Source organism: Egretta garzetta, unplaced genomic scaffold (assembly GCF_000687185.1).
Source record: "Egretta garzetta isolate BGI_Z169 unplaced genomic scaffold, ASM68718v1 scaffold511, whole genome shotgun sequence".
In the NCBI taxonomy this organism is placed as follows: domain Eukaryota; kingdom Metazoa; phylum Chordata; class Aves; order Pelecaniformes; family Ardeidae; genus Egretta; species Egretta garzetta.
Window position 1 is genome coordinate 1,971,118 of NW_009258554.1, and position 17,333 is coordinate 1,988,450.

At 36.7% G+C, this 17,333-nt stretch overlaps 1 protein-coding gene across 2 annotated transcripts in view; it reads right to left on the reverse strand.

Moving 5' to 3' along the window:
• ERC1 (ELKS/RAB6-interacting/CAST family member 1) overlaps positions 1-17,333 on the reverse strand; it is a 291,295-nt gene that overhangs the window by 206,150 nt on the left and 67,812 nt on the right. The window contains exons 3-6 of one of the 2 annotated variants that reach the window (XM_009647921.2): positions 13,648-13,722; positions 11,456-11,611; positions 9,619-9,702; positions 6,835-7,002 (exon numbers count right to left, since the gene is read on the reverse strand). In XM_009647921.2, coding sequence (XP_009646216.1) covers positions 6,835-7,002; positions 9,619-9,702; positions 11,456-11,611; positions 13,648-13,722 — 483 coding nt within the window. The remainder of the gene's footprint in view (positions 1-6,834; positions 7,003-9,618; positions 9,703-11,455; positions 11,612-13,647; positions 13,723-17,333) is intronic. The other variant, XM_009647922.2, reaches the window with a different exon arrangement.

Below are 17,333 nucleotides of genomic sequence, written 5' to 3' on the forward strand. Positions count from 1 at the left end.
AGCTCAAATCTGCCAGCTTGGCTGCTAATCTTATTTGACAGTATCAGATTTGGTTCCTGTTAGCTGAATCTATTACAGGACATCAGTCACAGAGTAAACAGGGTGATCAATGAAACTCTTGGTCCTTCTGTCCAGCATAGGCTAGCAGAGACATGAAGTGAAAAGATGACTTGGACAACTCCAGCTAGGGGAAGAATTTAGGTAGTCACTATGCTTACAGTATTTTGAGCACCACTTAGTTTTACTGTGTTATCCTAATTCCACTGTATTTTGGTTTGCTAATGGAAAAGCTGCCTCTAAGGCTCTACATTTACAGTATGTTACGCCCACAAAATCCTTTGCTGTTGTGTCTGACTCCTTTTTCCGCAGAGCAATAAGCACTTGCCAGTGGGAAGGAGAACTGCCCTGCTCTCCCCATCAGCGCTGCAATCCCACTGCCACCTCTATGTCTGGAGCCTTCTCACTTACACATACGTTATTAACATCACATTCCTGACCTCTCACCCAGCAAGTGGGGCATGGAGTATATATATTCTGCAGTGATATTAGAGTACCAGGTACTACCCACATATGATTTATAGGATTGCTAGTGTTTGTAATGAAAAGTTGAGCAGGTGGATCAGGCTTTGTCTTCTTTTTAAAAACAGGCAGTTTTATAGATTGATTAGGTATGTTCTTCTCCGGATATCTCGAATATTAAAGCTGAGAGTCACTTTCATTCATTCCTGAAGGGAAACTGAAAATCTCCCTCACAAGCAAATCCACATACTCTCAACAGTTGTGTTGCAAAATATTTGAGACAGTCCAGATGCCTACAGCACAGTATTAAGCGAAAAGAGAACATCTGCAAACAGAAATTTATCCACAGAATGCTTTCCATTTTCTGATTGATTATTCTCTTTGAACTCTATATTAGCTTATGGTTTGGGGTAAATTGCATTCCTGGTTTTATTTGTGTGAGGTCCCTGCCTAGGAAACCACAGAAAACACTTTCAAGAATATTTTCAAAGGCTGGCAGGACACACAATCATCACCTTAGCACTATTCCTGGCAGAACACTGCACTTGTTTATTCATGTCAGCTCAGTTTATGTATGGCATCCTCCCACAGCGACAAGAATTGAGGTCTGTGGCAGTCAGGTGATGCCAACTTCAACAAAGTCAGCTTAAGACTTTCTCTGCACATGGAAACGACTAGGCAAATAGCTACTGAGGTGCTGACGCCCCTTCTCCTGACTTTTGCGTCGTGGATGGTGTTGTCTTAACCCTGGGTTAACCTAACTGCTTTCACAGCAATAGACTGCCGTGTCTTTAATTATGCACGGCAAGTAAAATCTTACAGTACAGCTCAGGCAACTGCTAGTCCTTCGTATAACAGTTTTCTTGCTTACTCGCCCTGCACATACCATCCAATTTCGCATGACGCTTCAGCAAAACAGAGCACATTTGTTGCCACCTTCAACACAACAGCCTTCCTAGATACAGGTACAACAGGTACCTCTCTTCAGCTGAGTACCATACGTAAGACTTAAATTTCTTCACTGCAAGAACCAGGTATGAAAAACTGTGTTAGGAACTATTGATCTGGCTTCACAGAATTTTCCAGTAGCAGTAAATAATACTCTATGACTCTGTTCTCAATATGTATAGCCATACATTAAGCAGGTAGAATTCCAAGTTTTTAAGAAAAACTAGAACATTAGTAGCTCCAATGACTACCAGAATAAACACAATAAATGACATAATATTTAATTCAAATTATTCTTAAGGCTTTTTAAAAATCTTGGATCCTGTAATTAGATTCAAGTCTTAGCTTTAAAAGTATTCCCAACTTACAGCTTAGGGAAATCACTAAAATTTTCAAAAGTCCAGTGAGTTTCAGAACTGACTCAGGAGCTTGAGTCAATAGGACTTAGGTTGCACACATGTTTTTTTCTCATTTTTACCACCATCTCCACTGTACAGTAGCAATCGGGTTATTAATGATGCTGCTAATTCCCACTTGGGTTTAGGAAGATCTCAGTAATGCCTAGAAAACACACTGCTCGACTTTTCCTGATAATGGGTGACTCTTCCCATCTACCTGCCACCTGTTCAAACCATGGCTGAACTATTGATTTATATCAGTGAACCAAGCCATACTCCATTAAGTTATATCAGAAAGTACAGTCTCCCCTATGTTATATCCAATCCCTGATTTCTCTGTAATGGCAAAATTCAAAACTTTTATTCTCTGTTGGTATGACTATATCAATGGCAGCAAAAGGAACAGACAGAATATCAAGTCTGAAGTATGTGCTTAGAGCTTGCTATGGTTTCTAACAAGAGCCTGCTACTTTTTCAAGTAGATGTCGAAGTAATTCTATCTATGTCTGCACTCAGAATTCAAAGATAATTGAGAAATGCACAGAGGAGGACACAAAATTATATTTGGTATGCGAGGTGAAATGTTGCTTTTATCCTACAGTAGATATTGCTGTGTGAAGCCTCCAAGTACCTGAAATGAGTACATTTTAAAAAGGATCAGGTTTGTGACATTCTATTACTATCTTGCAAACTCATCATATAAACACAGTAAGATTTAATCTGTTTTCCTGATAGCTTAGTCTGCAATTAAGACTTAAATGCTATGTTCACTGACTGATTTTGAAGGTAGTGGTAGTTCACAAAATTATTTTTGACATTATTATTTCTTATTAATTACGTTAGAGTTGACTCTTCACCTTCCTATACAAGTTGCAGCAATATCCAGTATGGTCTTGTAGAAAAATTGAGAATTAATTCTTTATGAACATACAACTCCCAGTTTTCTGGACAACTTAGATTACATGACTACGCCATGGAGCAGAGGTGCACACACCTGGCTTTGTGCAGAGACTGTTTGGTTCTTGCTAGGGTTATAAATTCAATGCAGGACAGATGTACTGTTGCTAGGGCCTGCGCAGGTCAGAAATCAGTTCAACTGTTCTTCCATAATCTCTAGCACATGGTATTAAACACCTAAACACGGTGAACTCAGTTCTGTGAGCTGAGCTTAACACTTGCAGGTGTCAATATAGGTCTTAATATAGCTGGTTCTAACAAGTCTTGCTAGAGACACCCAGCTCCCATTCGCATGTTCCTCACTAAACATGATCCACTCCCTAACTGCCTCTGATTTGGGAGAGCCTACTATAGTTTCAAAATGCCAGTAAAAGCCCCAATAAAGAAAGACCCTTAGAGAATTTGATGTTCTACCGAGACATTCAGAGCAAATAAAATACTTCCAGAGGACTGGATTCATTTTTCTACTGAATATTAATCTGAATTTACTGTATGGAACAGACTAATTACAGAACTATGCCAGCTTGGGCAGTACAAAAAAATAAAGGGAAATATTCTCACTGATTAATTTAACCTCCTATTGAAGCTACATACCTTCGGGCACTGACCTAAGCTAAAGGGCTCATTGGGCAAAACAGGAACTTTATATGGATGAAGTCTTAATTCCAAAATAAATATTTATTTTTTGTTTTGTTTACAAAGAGATTGTACATTTTTAGAGCTATTTTTAAAGGTTCCGTCACAAATTGAAAGTTAACCACAATATCCTCTCCACCCAATAGCCCTCAAGATAAACACCCCACAAACAGCTCACTGTTCTTTGTAGTTCTAGTGTGGCAGGTGGGAAATCCATTTTTGAGATATTATACCAACACTTTTCCCACCTACCTACAGTTTTCTTTAACAGCAGACTAAAAGGCAGGGGCTTATGAAGGTATGGTCTTTTCTCTCAAAATATTTATTTAAATATGACTTTAAAATACCAATCCCCTATCAAGACATCTGCCAATATATGACAGAAAATGCACCTCTCTCCCTCCTCATAACTCTCTCGAGGTGTATAGAGAGAAGCTAGTTATGTTTTAACATTGACCAGTGATGTCAACAAGTGAGGCCAGGCAGGATCTCACATTCCTACCCTGTTCCTAGTGAAAACTCTTATACAGAAAGATACCTTTTCCTTAAAAAAAAACCCCAATACATCACAGGATGCAATGAGAAACATCTAAACGCTGTATTTTATCAACGTGTTTCAATCTTCCACTTGAGAGGATTGCTTATGAAGACAGAAGAAGGGTAACTGTGTATGATGATTTAATTGTTGAGTTTTCTGTCAAGAACATCAGCAAGGATGAAAAAGGTGTGATTATTTTTCAAGAAGTATAAATATCTTCTTGGAATTACATAAAAATTCTCAGGAACATAGAGGGATCATTCTAAATATCTACTCTGACACAATGGAATAGCCTGATAATCAACAACATTTTGTATGTGTTAAATCCATACCAGATTGCTCTATCTTACTGTGGAGAACATGCTAGATTGTATTGAATCCACTAAATCTATCATAAAAACATAATTCTAAAACAGCATTGTTCAATGTTTTAGCTCCACAGCAATTCCTTACTGAAAGACAGGCAGAGAGAAAAGCATGTTTCACTGTAACTGCAGTTGTTATGTTTCACTCACGATATTTGGAAGCAAACTATGTGAACAAACTAAAAGTAGTAAACAGAAAGTACCTCTCTGCCCCCCTCCCTCTCCCCTCCCCAAACCTTTCAGTTACATTTTATTAGTACAAAAGAGTTTGCATGTTTCAGAGGAAGGATCAGATTTGGGTTTGTATTGTGGTGCTATATGGGAATCTCATTTAGAAGAACCCAGTGAAGAACAAATACTCTCAATGATTATTTAGTAATATTACAAGTTAGAGAGTAGAATAATTTTCTATATTAAAAAACCACTTTGGCCTTCAGCTAAAATAAAATCAAAATGTTATGAACAACTATCAAGAGTATTTATCAATGGTACATAACCAAGTCTTTTTGTTTTAAAATATTTTGTTTAAATTACATACATTTTGAAAAAATGCCTTAACAGCTGAAACTATGACCATCTTCATACTGGAGTCTTTTAACTTGTTAATAAAGTACATTCTTTCAAGAACTTAATCTCTCATGGGCAGAAAAGTACTGCTTTTTATTATTTAAAAGTAAGAAGAGAGAAATGTGTTTCTAGCTTTGTAGGTTTGTCACAATACTGCATAGTGATTTAATAGATCTCTATTTTTTCAGTCACTTTAATGGATCAAAATCTGCAATTTACATTTTAAAATGTTTATTTACCTAGTAGCCAATTCCAATGATATTTTTAAACATAAATATTTCTAAAAATAAACATGTATGAATCTAGGGTACATTCCTGACTAGCAAAAAAGAATGAACAAATTTAACAAGTGTATGACTGCAAGCTAGCACACTTTCACAGTTATACCAACTAATGCAAATGAACCTTGTCTCAAGTGAATGATCGAAAAGTATCAATACAAAATAAAAGTAGAAATTAAAATTCTAGCTTGTAGAATTAAGTCACAACTAAAATTGGTGACTTAACCCATTTTTGTTCTGTCCAACGGGAACTATGAAGGCAAGTTTTTAATGACATTTAGAAAAAAAAAAAAAAAAAAGGTAAGATTTTGCATGCATACCTTTCTCTTTTTGTTCCAGAGAAGCTTAACAGCTCTCCATCTGCTATCTCCTCCCTGCTCAGTCACCTCAAATTATCTACCCATCTGAAATTATCTGTTAATACAATCAAGTTTAACACAGAGCTATCATTCTCAATTTGCACTTAAAGTTTAAAATTGCTGCCTTTATTTCAGACCTGGATAAACCTGTGGGCTCTGTCTGAATTTCCTTCCATATCCGTGTCAGTTAAATCTAATAACCAAAGATGTTCTCTCTCCCTGCAAGACTTCTGTCACTCACAATCTTTCACTGTCATGTCTACAACACTACTGCTTTAAAGGAAACTGGTTCTGCAATTTCAACTTCCACATAAATCTCGAGAAAAATCAGAAAAGCAATCTTAGAACATCGAAAGATGTTCTATGTAACTTGATTTCTGCATGTGGACAAGGCCATGTGCACCCACAGATTCACCGAACATGGCTAAAGGAAAGCTACATGAGGATAAGAAGTTGAAATAAATTCTCTTACAGTCTTGTAATGTGGAATCTTTCTACCCGTGTTACCCATAAATTTTCTGCACGCCTATTTCATAGCTCCTTTGGCTTTTACTGTTGTAGCTGTAAGAACACAAATATTTTTTGATGCATGACCGCCATCTTTTGGGCTTCTACTAACACTACAATTTTTGAAGCCAGGGGATTGAACTGCTATCTTCACACATTTCATGCTTGTTCTTCAAGAATGTCGAGAAGCAATAAATTTATGCTATACTTATCCATTTGAAATTCAGATATACCCTTGTGTCTTACATTATATGGGAATTTATTAGGCATTTGTTATCAAAACACAGTTTTGAAAGTATTTTTCCTTTATCTTGGAATATGCATCATAAAACATGAATGCCTATATTTCAGTTTTAAGTACAGGCTTACATGCAAGAGTTCCCATATATGCTGACAGTAGCAGTGAAGCCTCACTCTTTTTAGCTCAAAGGACAATGAAAGTAAACCCCGCCAGCTCAGGCATTGCAACTTCCAATTTAGCTGTGCCAAGGAAAAATAACATTAGCGACTGCATGTCAGTGGAGCGCGTCATACATGCGTGTATTCACTCCCAGCAGTATGTGTGCACTTATACACACATACTTGACTTACGATCAATCCCCTGGCCTAGAGAATCAGACATAATCAAAGACACAATGTGCTCAGAACAAACAGTATTGATGACTATGGGATTGTATAACCTAAGCAAGAAGAAAAGAAATAACACTTTTTATCTCTTTCTCTATGAAAAGTCAATAAGTACAGAATTGCCCATTTCACCTCTGTCTGCAGGATAGCAGCTCTTTGCTCTTTAGCTGTAAGAGACTCTTTCAGAACTTCAATGTGTTGCTTGCTGTCAGAGAATTGATTTGTGAGGGTCTCCAGCTTTGTCTGTAAGGCCAGCAACTCAGTGTCTTTGCGTGACAACTCCTGTTTCACCTGACCAATCTGAAAAAGAAAAGATGGACAAAGGAAAAAATAATTTATACCGTCTTTACAAAAATAACTTCAGATTGACATAACTACCAACAAACAGTTATGATACTCTAAACTTACACCACTGAATTGCAAAGCCTTCAGTTATCTTGAATGGAAGGCCAGCAAAAATTTGTGTCATGAGCAAAAGACACAAGGAAAAAGAAGGGGGAGCAATAGCATCAATTTTTCAACAGAGTTTCTTTTCAAAATAGTCAGTCTGTTCTTAGTCATCTTTCCAAGGACTGATCAAAACCAGTTACTTAGCAGGGATAAGTTTTTAATGAAGACGAAGCAGAACTGTAATGAGAACGTACCCTTACCCTGTAGTATCAGAAAAGATGAGATACCTACAGAGGTCTCTCAGAAGCACAAAGTTTGCTTTGAAATGTCAAACCAGTGAGTTTCCATCCATCTCTCCATCCACCAATCCAGCTTCACTCTTACAGAGTATGTAAGCTTTCCTTTTTCCACTATTTATGAAACCAGCATTTCAATCTTCTAAGAAATACCTTTTTAATTTAGGGCAGCTACTTAAAGCAGATGCAAATATACATCAAAACAACATGAAAACTGTTTCTGGAATTGCACTTTTTGAGAGCAGTTTCCTAGATTTGATTTAGTGAATCAAATCAGCATGGAAATGCCAATTTACAAATGTAGGTTGGATTATCATTTAAAAAGACAAATAGTAAGAAATTTTAGAAGTAAAGCACTGAAATGAGATGAAATCTCATTCTAAGTGCAATCATCACCCAGGACAATTATGACGTAAATCTGAAGAATTTTTTTTTTTTTTAAATTTAAGAGGACAGGGAAGTCTAAAAGTAGACTTACATCCAAGTTTGTTATAAACTTTCTGGTTTCTCCAATACATCTCACAGAATAAAACAGCAATGTTTTGCTGTTATGTATTATATAGCAGAGGTGGACATATCTGTAAAAACTAAAGTTTTCCCTTTTTTAACCTGAACAATTTTGTTTGTGACATTAAAAACCAAAATCCTTCAGTCCCTAAAGTATGTTGTTCAATGATTCAAAATGGAAATTAAAGACTACCACAAACTAAAAAAAAAAAGTCCAGGTAATCTTCCGTTTTTGGAAATGTGTCAATAACAAAATTAAATTGATATGAGCTATAATTATTTTTTTAATTAGAATAAATGCATGTACTAGTAGATATAACTGAGAAGAAAAGCTTGGGTAAATGTGGACTTATCTTGACAACACTGTTTCAATAATGGGCAATTAAAGAACCTCTTTACCTAAGAGTATTAAAATAGCATCAAAAGATGTCATCAAGGACTCCTGTGTTCCAATGTGAAACAGCTTATATGAGGAGATAGGAAAGAAGGGGTGCAGAAGGACAAGGACATGTATCTCAAAAAACCTCACACAAACTAATTTTTTAAAATGAAACAACGAGAAGGAGCATAAGAAAAATTTAATTTATAGAACTATTCAATAGTTTATCGTTCACTCCATTCAAACATACTAGGTTGTTTTTTTTCATATTATAACTGAAAGCAAGTATGCCCACAGAATGATTTCACCACCAATTTAAATTAGATACAAAAGTATTGATGTTTTACCAGCACTATTTCTGCTGTCAGCTACTGGGCAATAAAACCAGTTGCACAGTACTTCTAGGCACAGAATAGCTGGGAAGATATGAACTCTTTACTGCTAGTTATGTTTTCTGGAGTATCTAAACAAAAAAGCCTCCTTCAAAATTTCAGATGACACAAACTTTTTAAACTAATTGGTAGCTTGAATTATAGTAAAACTCTCAAACCAGTTTCTTTGGAAAGATAAATTATTTCTGGAGTCATCTCAGAAGAGATGTGCATGCTAAACACTTGTGTTTTGGTAAAATGCTCTCATCTAAACACAACCACATTTCATTATATTAACATTCCCAAGTAGCACCCTAAGATAATTCTCTCTGGAAACCACCATTGCAGAGCCATAAGCCCACACTGCCAATGTGCTAAAGCTGTTTAGGAAGAATGCAGTGCATACCATTCCAAGTTGCAAGGCAACTTAAGGCAGCTTTAAGTGCTCCCATGTCTCTTCTTGGTGAGACACTCAGCAAATGTACTAATTTCACAGCAAAAGAATAACCTAAATTCATGCTGCTAAAATTAAACAATCGGTTTTAAAAAGCATTCAGCATCCAGCTTTTGTTATTTTTCGTGAAACAATGTTAAGAGGGTTCAGCACATGTTTTCAAATTATTTTTGTTCTACTAGGGAAAGCAAATCTCTTTAAAAGTCTGGCCCCAAAATGGGTGCTGAATACTTTTGAAAATCTGCTTTAACAGAGAAGAGTAAGTTACTGCTAAAACAGCTCATACCATTAAAAAAACAGTAAGAAAACCAAATACAGATGTTCAGCTGAAGAGTGATGTTATGGACACCAAAACCATGTGAACAAAAAGGCAGCTACAAGGCTGAGCAGGCTGTTAGTTCTATTGTTATATCTAGTCGTAAAGAAGGTAAGAAAAGAAAAGCTACCCCGAAAGCCAGAGAGCTAGCAAGCCCCAGTGAATGGCCACTGCACACAAAAGATAAATCTTACTGCAGAGACCTCGGCCTGGAGACCAGCCACTCTTTTTTTCAGGTCCTCCCCTTGAGCCTCTTTGGCACTTAGCTCTTCCTTCAGTTGCTCTACCTGTCACGACATTGTTATGCTTTTAAATATTTATCATTTGTCAGCTTCTAGTTAGCCCATTTCAATCCAAGTAACTAAAAGTGACAAAAACGTAACAGAAGGATCAACACTGGTCATTCATTTTCTCTTCCATTCTTCGTTAAGTCTTCTCAAAAGTTTAATGTCTCTGTAATTTCATATAGGCTGCCAGACAAGAATTTGATTATGAACCAAAGACATAGAGTTACGGTTATGTTTATATATGCCATGTATGGGGCACTTCACCCAACGGTTTTGAAACGGGAATTCATGAGAAAATTAGGACAGGAAAAGGGATAATTTTCAGTTTAAGAGAAATAAAGTTAATTGTCAAGACACACCCACAGATGACGATACAATACTGAAAAAAATAAATGTGCAATTACATAACAAGGTAGGACAGCAAGATACCAAAATTGGAGCTGGCTGTGAGTCATGAGTGAATAGTTATCAAAAAGGAGCAAATTTTCTGCAGGAAAATAAATAAGCAGACACAGTAGATGGGAGAGATTGAGACTGAGTAGCTGAACAGATCTATAAGCCCACGGAGGGAAAGGAGAAGAGAAAAGTGAAGAGTTGCTAACAAGGGAAGAGGGAAAGGCGGCAAGAAAGAAAGAAAGAAGAAAGGACGGAAGGAAGAGGTGCTAAAATTGTCTCTCCATTCCTAATGGAGTTCCTAGAAGCAATTCAGTGGGATAAAGAGCAAAAGTATAAAAGAACAGATGTGGCTATCTTGAGGTAAATCAGTGAGCTGCCGTGAGGGAAGTGGACAAAACACATAGTTATTACATGTTTCTACTTTAGGACAAGTAACACTTCCCCAAGAAGCTTTCTACAGCGTTCTTTTTTCGACAAATAATTTCAAGCAGGACAAATGCAGTAGTTACAATTGCTCAGAACCTAATAGAGTAATTTTCAACTTCTGTTCCAGGGATTTGTGCACTGCTTGCAGGCAGTAAGCAAAAGCTAACTAAGAAAAGCAGGACTGCTCACAATATACTTAAATTTACTGCACAAGGCGGCCTGAATCTTCATTAGAAAATGCTAGGGCCCACTAAAAGACTGAGAAACATTTCTTTGGGAGGAGCAAAGAATGAATTGACTTTTGGCTACAGACAATTAATTCAGTGTCCATCTTTATACCTGAGGATCAACATGTCTCACTGCTGTATTTGTCCTGTATACCCAATGGCATAAATGAATGTTGGTACCACCACTGATGTAGAATCTACTCTCATTCTGAGTCCACTATTGGAAGGAGAGTGTAATGGAAAGCCATTACAGTGACAGTTTATGCTCTTTTCAGCTCTTACATAATAAAAAGACCTACTAGTTATAGTACAACAGTTGCAAAAAGAAACACCCTTTTTTCAGTAGACTACATTTGAAAAGACTCTAGACCAAATAAAACTTAAAACTATAATGGATTAGCAATGGTCTAAAGATAAACACAAAATCTTTCTGAAATAAAAGAAAGTTAGGTGTGACAGTAAAAGCAGAATTTGGGCCACTGACCTTACTGAACCACCATTACAATATTTTCAAATTTAAATTTAAAATTTTCTTAAATATTTTTAAGTTATTTTAGTGGCTTCACGGCAGAATACAAATAAATTCTGTTTCCCAGCACTTGAATGGGAACCTAGACCATAACTCCTTACTGAAGTATGAAAATTTCTCTCATCTGTTCACTAAGCTCAGTTTATCTTACTAATGTAATTTTTCTTCTCAATACCTTATTCTTCATGAATTTGGAATGACTACGGTACACCTCCATTTGCTTCATTTCCTCTTCACGTTCCTCTGTGCTCAGAGCTCCATTTGACTTCAACATCTGAATCTCCTCTTCCAAATCCCGGAGGCCACGCTCCATGGAAGAAATTTTTGAATCCTGAAAAGGATCAGAAGAGACAGATAAAGACACACAGTTTGATGATTTGCTAACATACCATTGGAGTAAAAAAAAAAAAAGAAGAAGAAATAATTTCTTGGACATGTACCTGCCCTTGAAATTTACTCCTGAAGTTCCTACAGAAATCAGTCTACACCTCTTTACATAGCACCTGTCTGAGTGCTCAAGTACTCATTTTTCAATTTTTTATACCTTTCAAGGAAAGCAAGAGTTTAGTACAGAAAGAAAACACGGCTAGGGGCAAGGACACAGTATATGATGAATCAATAAAGGAATGTGGAAAAAAAGGTTGGCTTGTAATGCAAAGCCATCATAAACCAGGGAAATTTAATTCTAATTAAAGAGCAAAATGTGACGGCAAGAATGGCAAAAAAATGTGTTTGTGCTACTAGTAATTAAAGCGGGGTCACAAACGGAGGGCATAAAAAACACCTTAAGCAAGGAAAAGATACAAAAATCTAGTTTTGAGTGGATAAAGCAGTAGAGGATCCTTCAAGTATTCTGGCTCACATATAATATAAAACATTTCCATGGTTAAAAAAATAGACATTGGGGAGGAGGGAACCCAAACAAACAATCAATTTGCCATTATCCTCATAGTTTTACAGGATGATCAGAGGTTTACAATCTACTTGGTTTACTGTTTCTTTAGAAGTCTTATGTGTTAGGAACAGCAAGAAGAGATTCATAGAGCACACAGAGCTTCATGCATATTCGTGAACACGGATATGTATTTATTAATTGTAATATCTTAAAGCAGTCTATTTTTTTATTTCATTTCTCCAAAATATTTCATCTTCCCTGAAATACAGGTAGGATTAGAAACTATCCTCCATTCTTTCATAATCCTTTGTAATTTTTTTTGTCTGCTAATCAAAGCACAGCTGGAAAAAAGCATGAAAGATTTTCACATAGAGATTTTCATTCATGAGGTAAGATTTTTCTAAAGGACCATTATGAAGATCTAGTTGGATCTCCTGCTTAATTTTTGATGCTTAAGTTAAAATCAGTAGAGCAGACTTTTGCAACAATTAGAGAGTTAGTAAGGTGAAGTGATACATTGTAATTTACAACAGTATTTAGTTTCAGTGCTCACATCATTTCCCAGAAATATCAGTGTTTCTCTTTTGATAGTAAAGATGGCTTATTGTTACCAGATGGTCAATTAGTTTTCATTACTATGGACCACAAAGATGACTAATAAAAGAAACACGGTAAATTAATGGCTCCAGAGCAGAAAGATGGGAAATTACTAAGGAAAACACTGAGATGGAATAGAAAGAGTTGGAAGAAGAAAAACAAAAAAGGTAGGTAAAAGAAAAGAAAACCAATAAAGGAAGGAGGGAGAATGGGAGGATATGAAAATGCAAGAGAATAGTTTACAAAGGCAGTTTCCAATTTTTTAACTGTATTTGTCCAAACCCTGTCTGATATATTTTATGGACCATATAATATGAAATATGATTGCATAAAGCTGTGTAAACCACACACTCCACTTGCAGCTCCTGAGCTCTCGGCAAATTGCCATTGTTCCATTAGATACTTGAGTTAATGGTTTAAGAATTCAATCACAAATTCATCTAGAAAAGTTAGGTTTATGATGACATAGAGACATCTTTCTAGCTATATGACCTATTCTTTAAGTGGGTTCTGAGTTTGCAAATTGCTAACTTTTCGAATGTTGATACCATAAGAAGAAAATAACCCACATCATAAAAACCTACTAATCCATCATTTCCACCCTTGTAATACAATGGGCACTTGGTTAACTGAAAGAAATCTGCATATGATGCTGCAGGCAGACAGAAGGCAGGTTTTTATCGTGTCATGAAGCAGCTCTCTTCACTGGTCAGTAATAAAAAATTAAACAGTGTTAAATAATAAAATAGTATTAAAATATTTATTTTAAATTAGAAGACTGACAGAAGTGTATGGTATTTGGTAAAGTCACCTTTCATATGAAAACCCATTTTCTAGAGAACAAACTCTAATGCTGCCTATATGCAATCATTTACCTTCATCTCAATAACAGTTTGCAGAGCCTTTGTCTTGGCTGTGTCAGGAGCATTTTCAAATCGACGATGGATCTCCTGTACCAGCAGAAAAGAAAGCGAGATTTAGCCTAATGGCATTTTGTCCCACTTACTACCTACAAATAAAATTACTAGAAGCTTCTCTTTCTAATGAATAGCATAATTCAGTGCTGCTTTCTGATGTTACCAGTTCATACATTTTGTTATATCATTTCTCATATCAAAGAAAGAATAGGCGAAAGTTCATTCAACAGAATCAGTAAAAAAGGCACAACAGAAAAAGCATCTTTGCCTACCTACTTACTCAAACCAAACTGTTGAAATGACAGCTGAGTCTACTAAAACCCCCTATCATCTGCCTGCTAAACTAATCTAAACTATTACTAGTTTCTCATGGAAGACATACACATAATTTAATTGACTAGATGCTTACTGAAAACAAACATGCTGTGGTTTCTGTTTCAATAAGCTATAGGGTGCAGCTGTGTTGATAACTGTCTTTTTCCAAATTTTTTACACCAGAGTAGCAACATTTAATTACGCATGATGAAAATCTTTCTCCACTGGGCCTTGAATGTAGCTGAAAGTCCATGACTGGATAGCACATTGCTCTAGAAGCTCAGAGTACACAGACACAAGGACACAAAAGTCCATGTGATATTTCTCTTGATGTGAATTCACAGAACTAGTATGCTTCAGACCGCTCGCTAAGGAATAAAATGATAGAAAGCTGAAACAATTTGTTCTACCGTATGAAGTAGTTCAGGCTTCAAACCAACAAGTGAGAATACAGGAGAAACCATATAGTGTCTATTCCACTTTTTCATTTTTTCCCTTAAAATAATATTGTCCTTACACCACACACTAATGTTAAATGTAGGAATATGAATACTGTTAGAATGTTAATATTATATGGCATAAAAATACTTTGGTGCCCATAGAATATGAACTGTAATATCAGTTAACCTAACAATAAACTGTGTATGTGCACACACACAGAGTTTAGCCACCCACTCCCCTCAAACACCTAAAAGACAAATCCAAAAAGTCATCCACAAACTCGTATTTTCAATAGACGTGGTGAAGAGAGAACATTTTGTATGGTAGTCATACATGCAACTTACTCCATATGATTAATTATTTGAATGAGAAAGGTAGAGTTGTATAGTGCTTTCCAAAACACTGAAAACATTACTTGTCTTGTAAGACTGTGAAGTGTTTTTACATAGCTGTGAAGTGAGCAAGACAGAAATGTTTGGTGATGTGACAAGGGCCACAAGAAGAATTTTGCATAAATTTGGCACAAAGACATTTGCCTAAGTTGATGCCTGTGAATAGTAAGAAGAAAATCCAGTAGAAGGTTTGTCTTTAAAAACTATACTCATGTATTTCCTGAGAAGCAATTTTTAGAAGTATGTTTGCAATATGGCTTGTTCTTTTCTGAAAAAAAAAGAACCTCCTGAACAAATAAACCAAAAAACCCCTCTAAATATATTTGTTTCTCCCATAGTCAGCAGAAAACTTGAGAGCCTCTGGTCATGTATCACTGACACCATATAGACCAGAGTGGAGCAGTACCATCACTATTCTTCTACTTACCCGTACCTGCATTCACATAATGGATTTACTCAAATCTAAATGGTCTAGCCAGACTTTTCTTTTGGCATGAGATCTCGTGTTTCTGCCTGCAACGTACATGTCCAAAGAAAGGGCAGTGTGCATTCCTCTCGGCTGTTCTTCTCAACTGATGGCCGAAGCACAGGATAACCAGTAATTTCTCATCACCAGTCTTCCACACTGTTGGCCTCTAGCACTTTTCCACTTTTCCTTCTGCCTACAGGGTTAGGGGCGTGCTCCTTTTTGTCTACAGATACGGCTTCTACCTATTCAACAGGTTTTAAATCAATGAGGCACTCACTTTATCTTGAATATGTTGATGATAAATCTAAGGAGGGGGAATATACTACATCGAGATACTCTTTCCAGGGGATTGACCATAGGGCCATGTAAAGACTGCAGGCATTAGCTCTGGGATCATCTCCTCAGCAAAGCTGTAAGCTTTTTTTGAAGCAGACAGCAATCACTGCAACCAACTGAGCCTTTTTCTACCGTTTCATGGGACCACCCTCAGAAGAAGAAAAAAGCAGCTGTCAGCACACAGGATATCATCAGTACAAACTGGACCAACATCCTCATGTCACTTTTATTACCTACTCCATGCTCAGCATTTTTCTTGAGACACATCAATGAAACTACTTTTCTGGTCTGTCTCCCCTACTTACTATTCCAGCTGCTATCTCCTCAGAGGTAATATTTTAAAGATTCATTTGGTTCTGCTGCTATACATAATGTTAGAAAAGAAGCTCATCATAAGGCTGAATTTGGTTTAAAAATGTAATTTCAACTAAGTATAGGACACTCTGCCACATACTCTGCCCATAAGAAACTCAGAGCTTATCTTACTACCCTCAATCAAGGATCAGAGATAAAAATCATAGTGCTACATATTGCCTTAATAAGAATAAGCTGTTTGTTCTTTTCTGAAAAAAAAAGAACCTCCTGAACAAATAAACCAAAAAACCCCTCTAAATATATTTGTTTCTCCCATAGTCAGCAGAAAACTTGAGAGCCTCTGGTCATGTATCACTGACACCATATAGACCAGAGTGGAGCAGTACCATCACTATTCTTCTACTTACCCGTACCTGCATTCACATAATGGATTTACTCAAATCTAAATGGTCTAGCCAGACTTTTCTTTTGGCATGAGATCTCGTGTTTCTGCCTGCAACGTACATGTCCAAAGAAAGGGCAGTGTGCATTCCTCTCGGCTGTTCTTCTCAACTGATGGCCGAAGCACAGGATAACCAGTAATTTCTCATCACCAGCCTTCCACACTGTTGGCCTCTAGCACTTTTCCTTCTGCCTACAGGGTTAGGGGCGTGCTCCTTTTTGTCTACAGATACGGCTTCTACCTATTCAACAGGTTTTAAATCAATGAGGCACTCACTTTATCTTGAATATGTTGATGATAAATCTAAGGAGGGGGAATATACTACATCGAGATACTCTTTCCAGGGGATTGACCATAGGGCCATGTAAAGACTGCAGGCATTAGCTCTGGGATCATCTCCTCAGCAAAGCTGTAAGCTTTTTTTGAAGCAGACAGCAATCACTGCAACCAACTGAGCCTTTTTCTACCGTTTCATGGGACCACCCTCAGAAGAAGAAAAAAGCAGCTGTCAGCACACAGGATATCATCAGTACAAACTGGACCAACATCCTCATGTCACTTTTATTACCTACTCCATGCTCAGCATTTTTCTTGAGACACATCAATGAAACTACTTTTCTGGTCTGTCTCCCCTACTTACTATTCCAGCTGCTATCTCCTCAGAGGTAATATTTTAAAGATTCATTTGGTTCTGCTGCTATACATAATGTTAGAAAAGAAGCTCATCATAAGGCTGAATTTGGTTTAAAAATGTAATTTCAACTAAGTATAGGACACTCTGCCACATACTCTGCCCATAAGAAACTCAGAGCTTATCTTACTACCCTCAATCAAGGATCAGAGATAAAAATCATAGTGCTACATATTGCCTTAATAAGAATAAGCTGTGATGAGCTTCTAACACACAAGATCAGCCTGAGCATTTAGAAATATG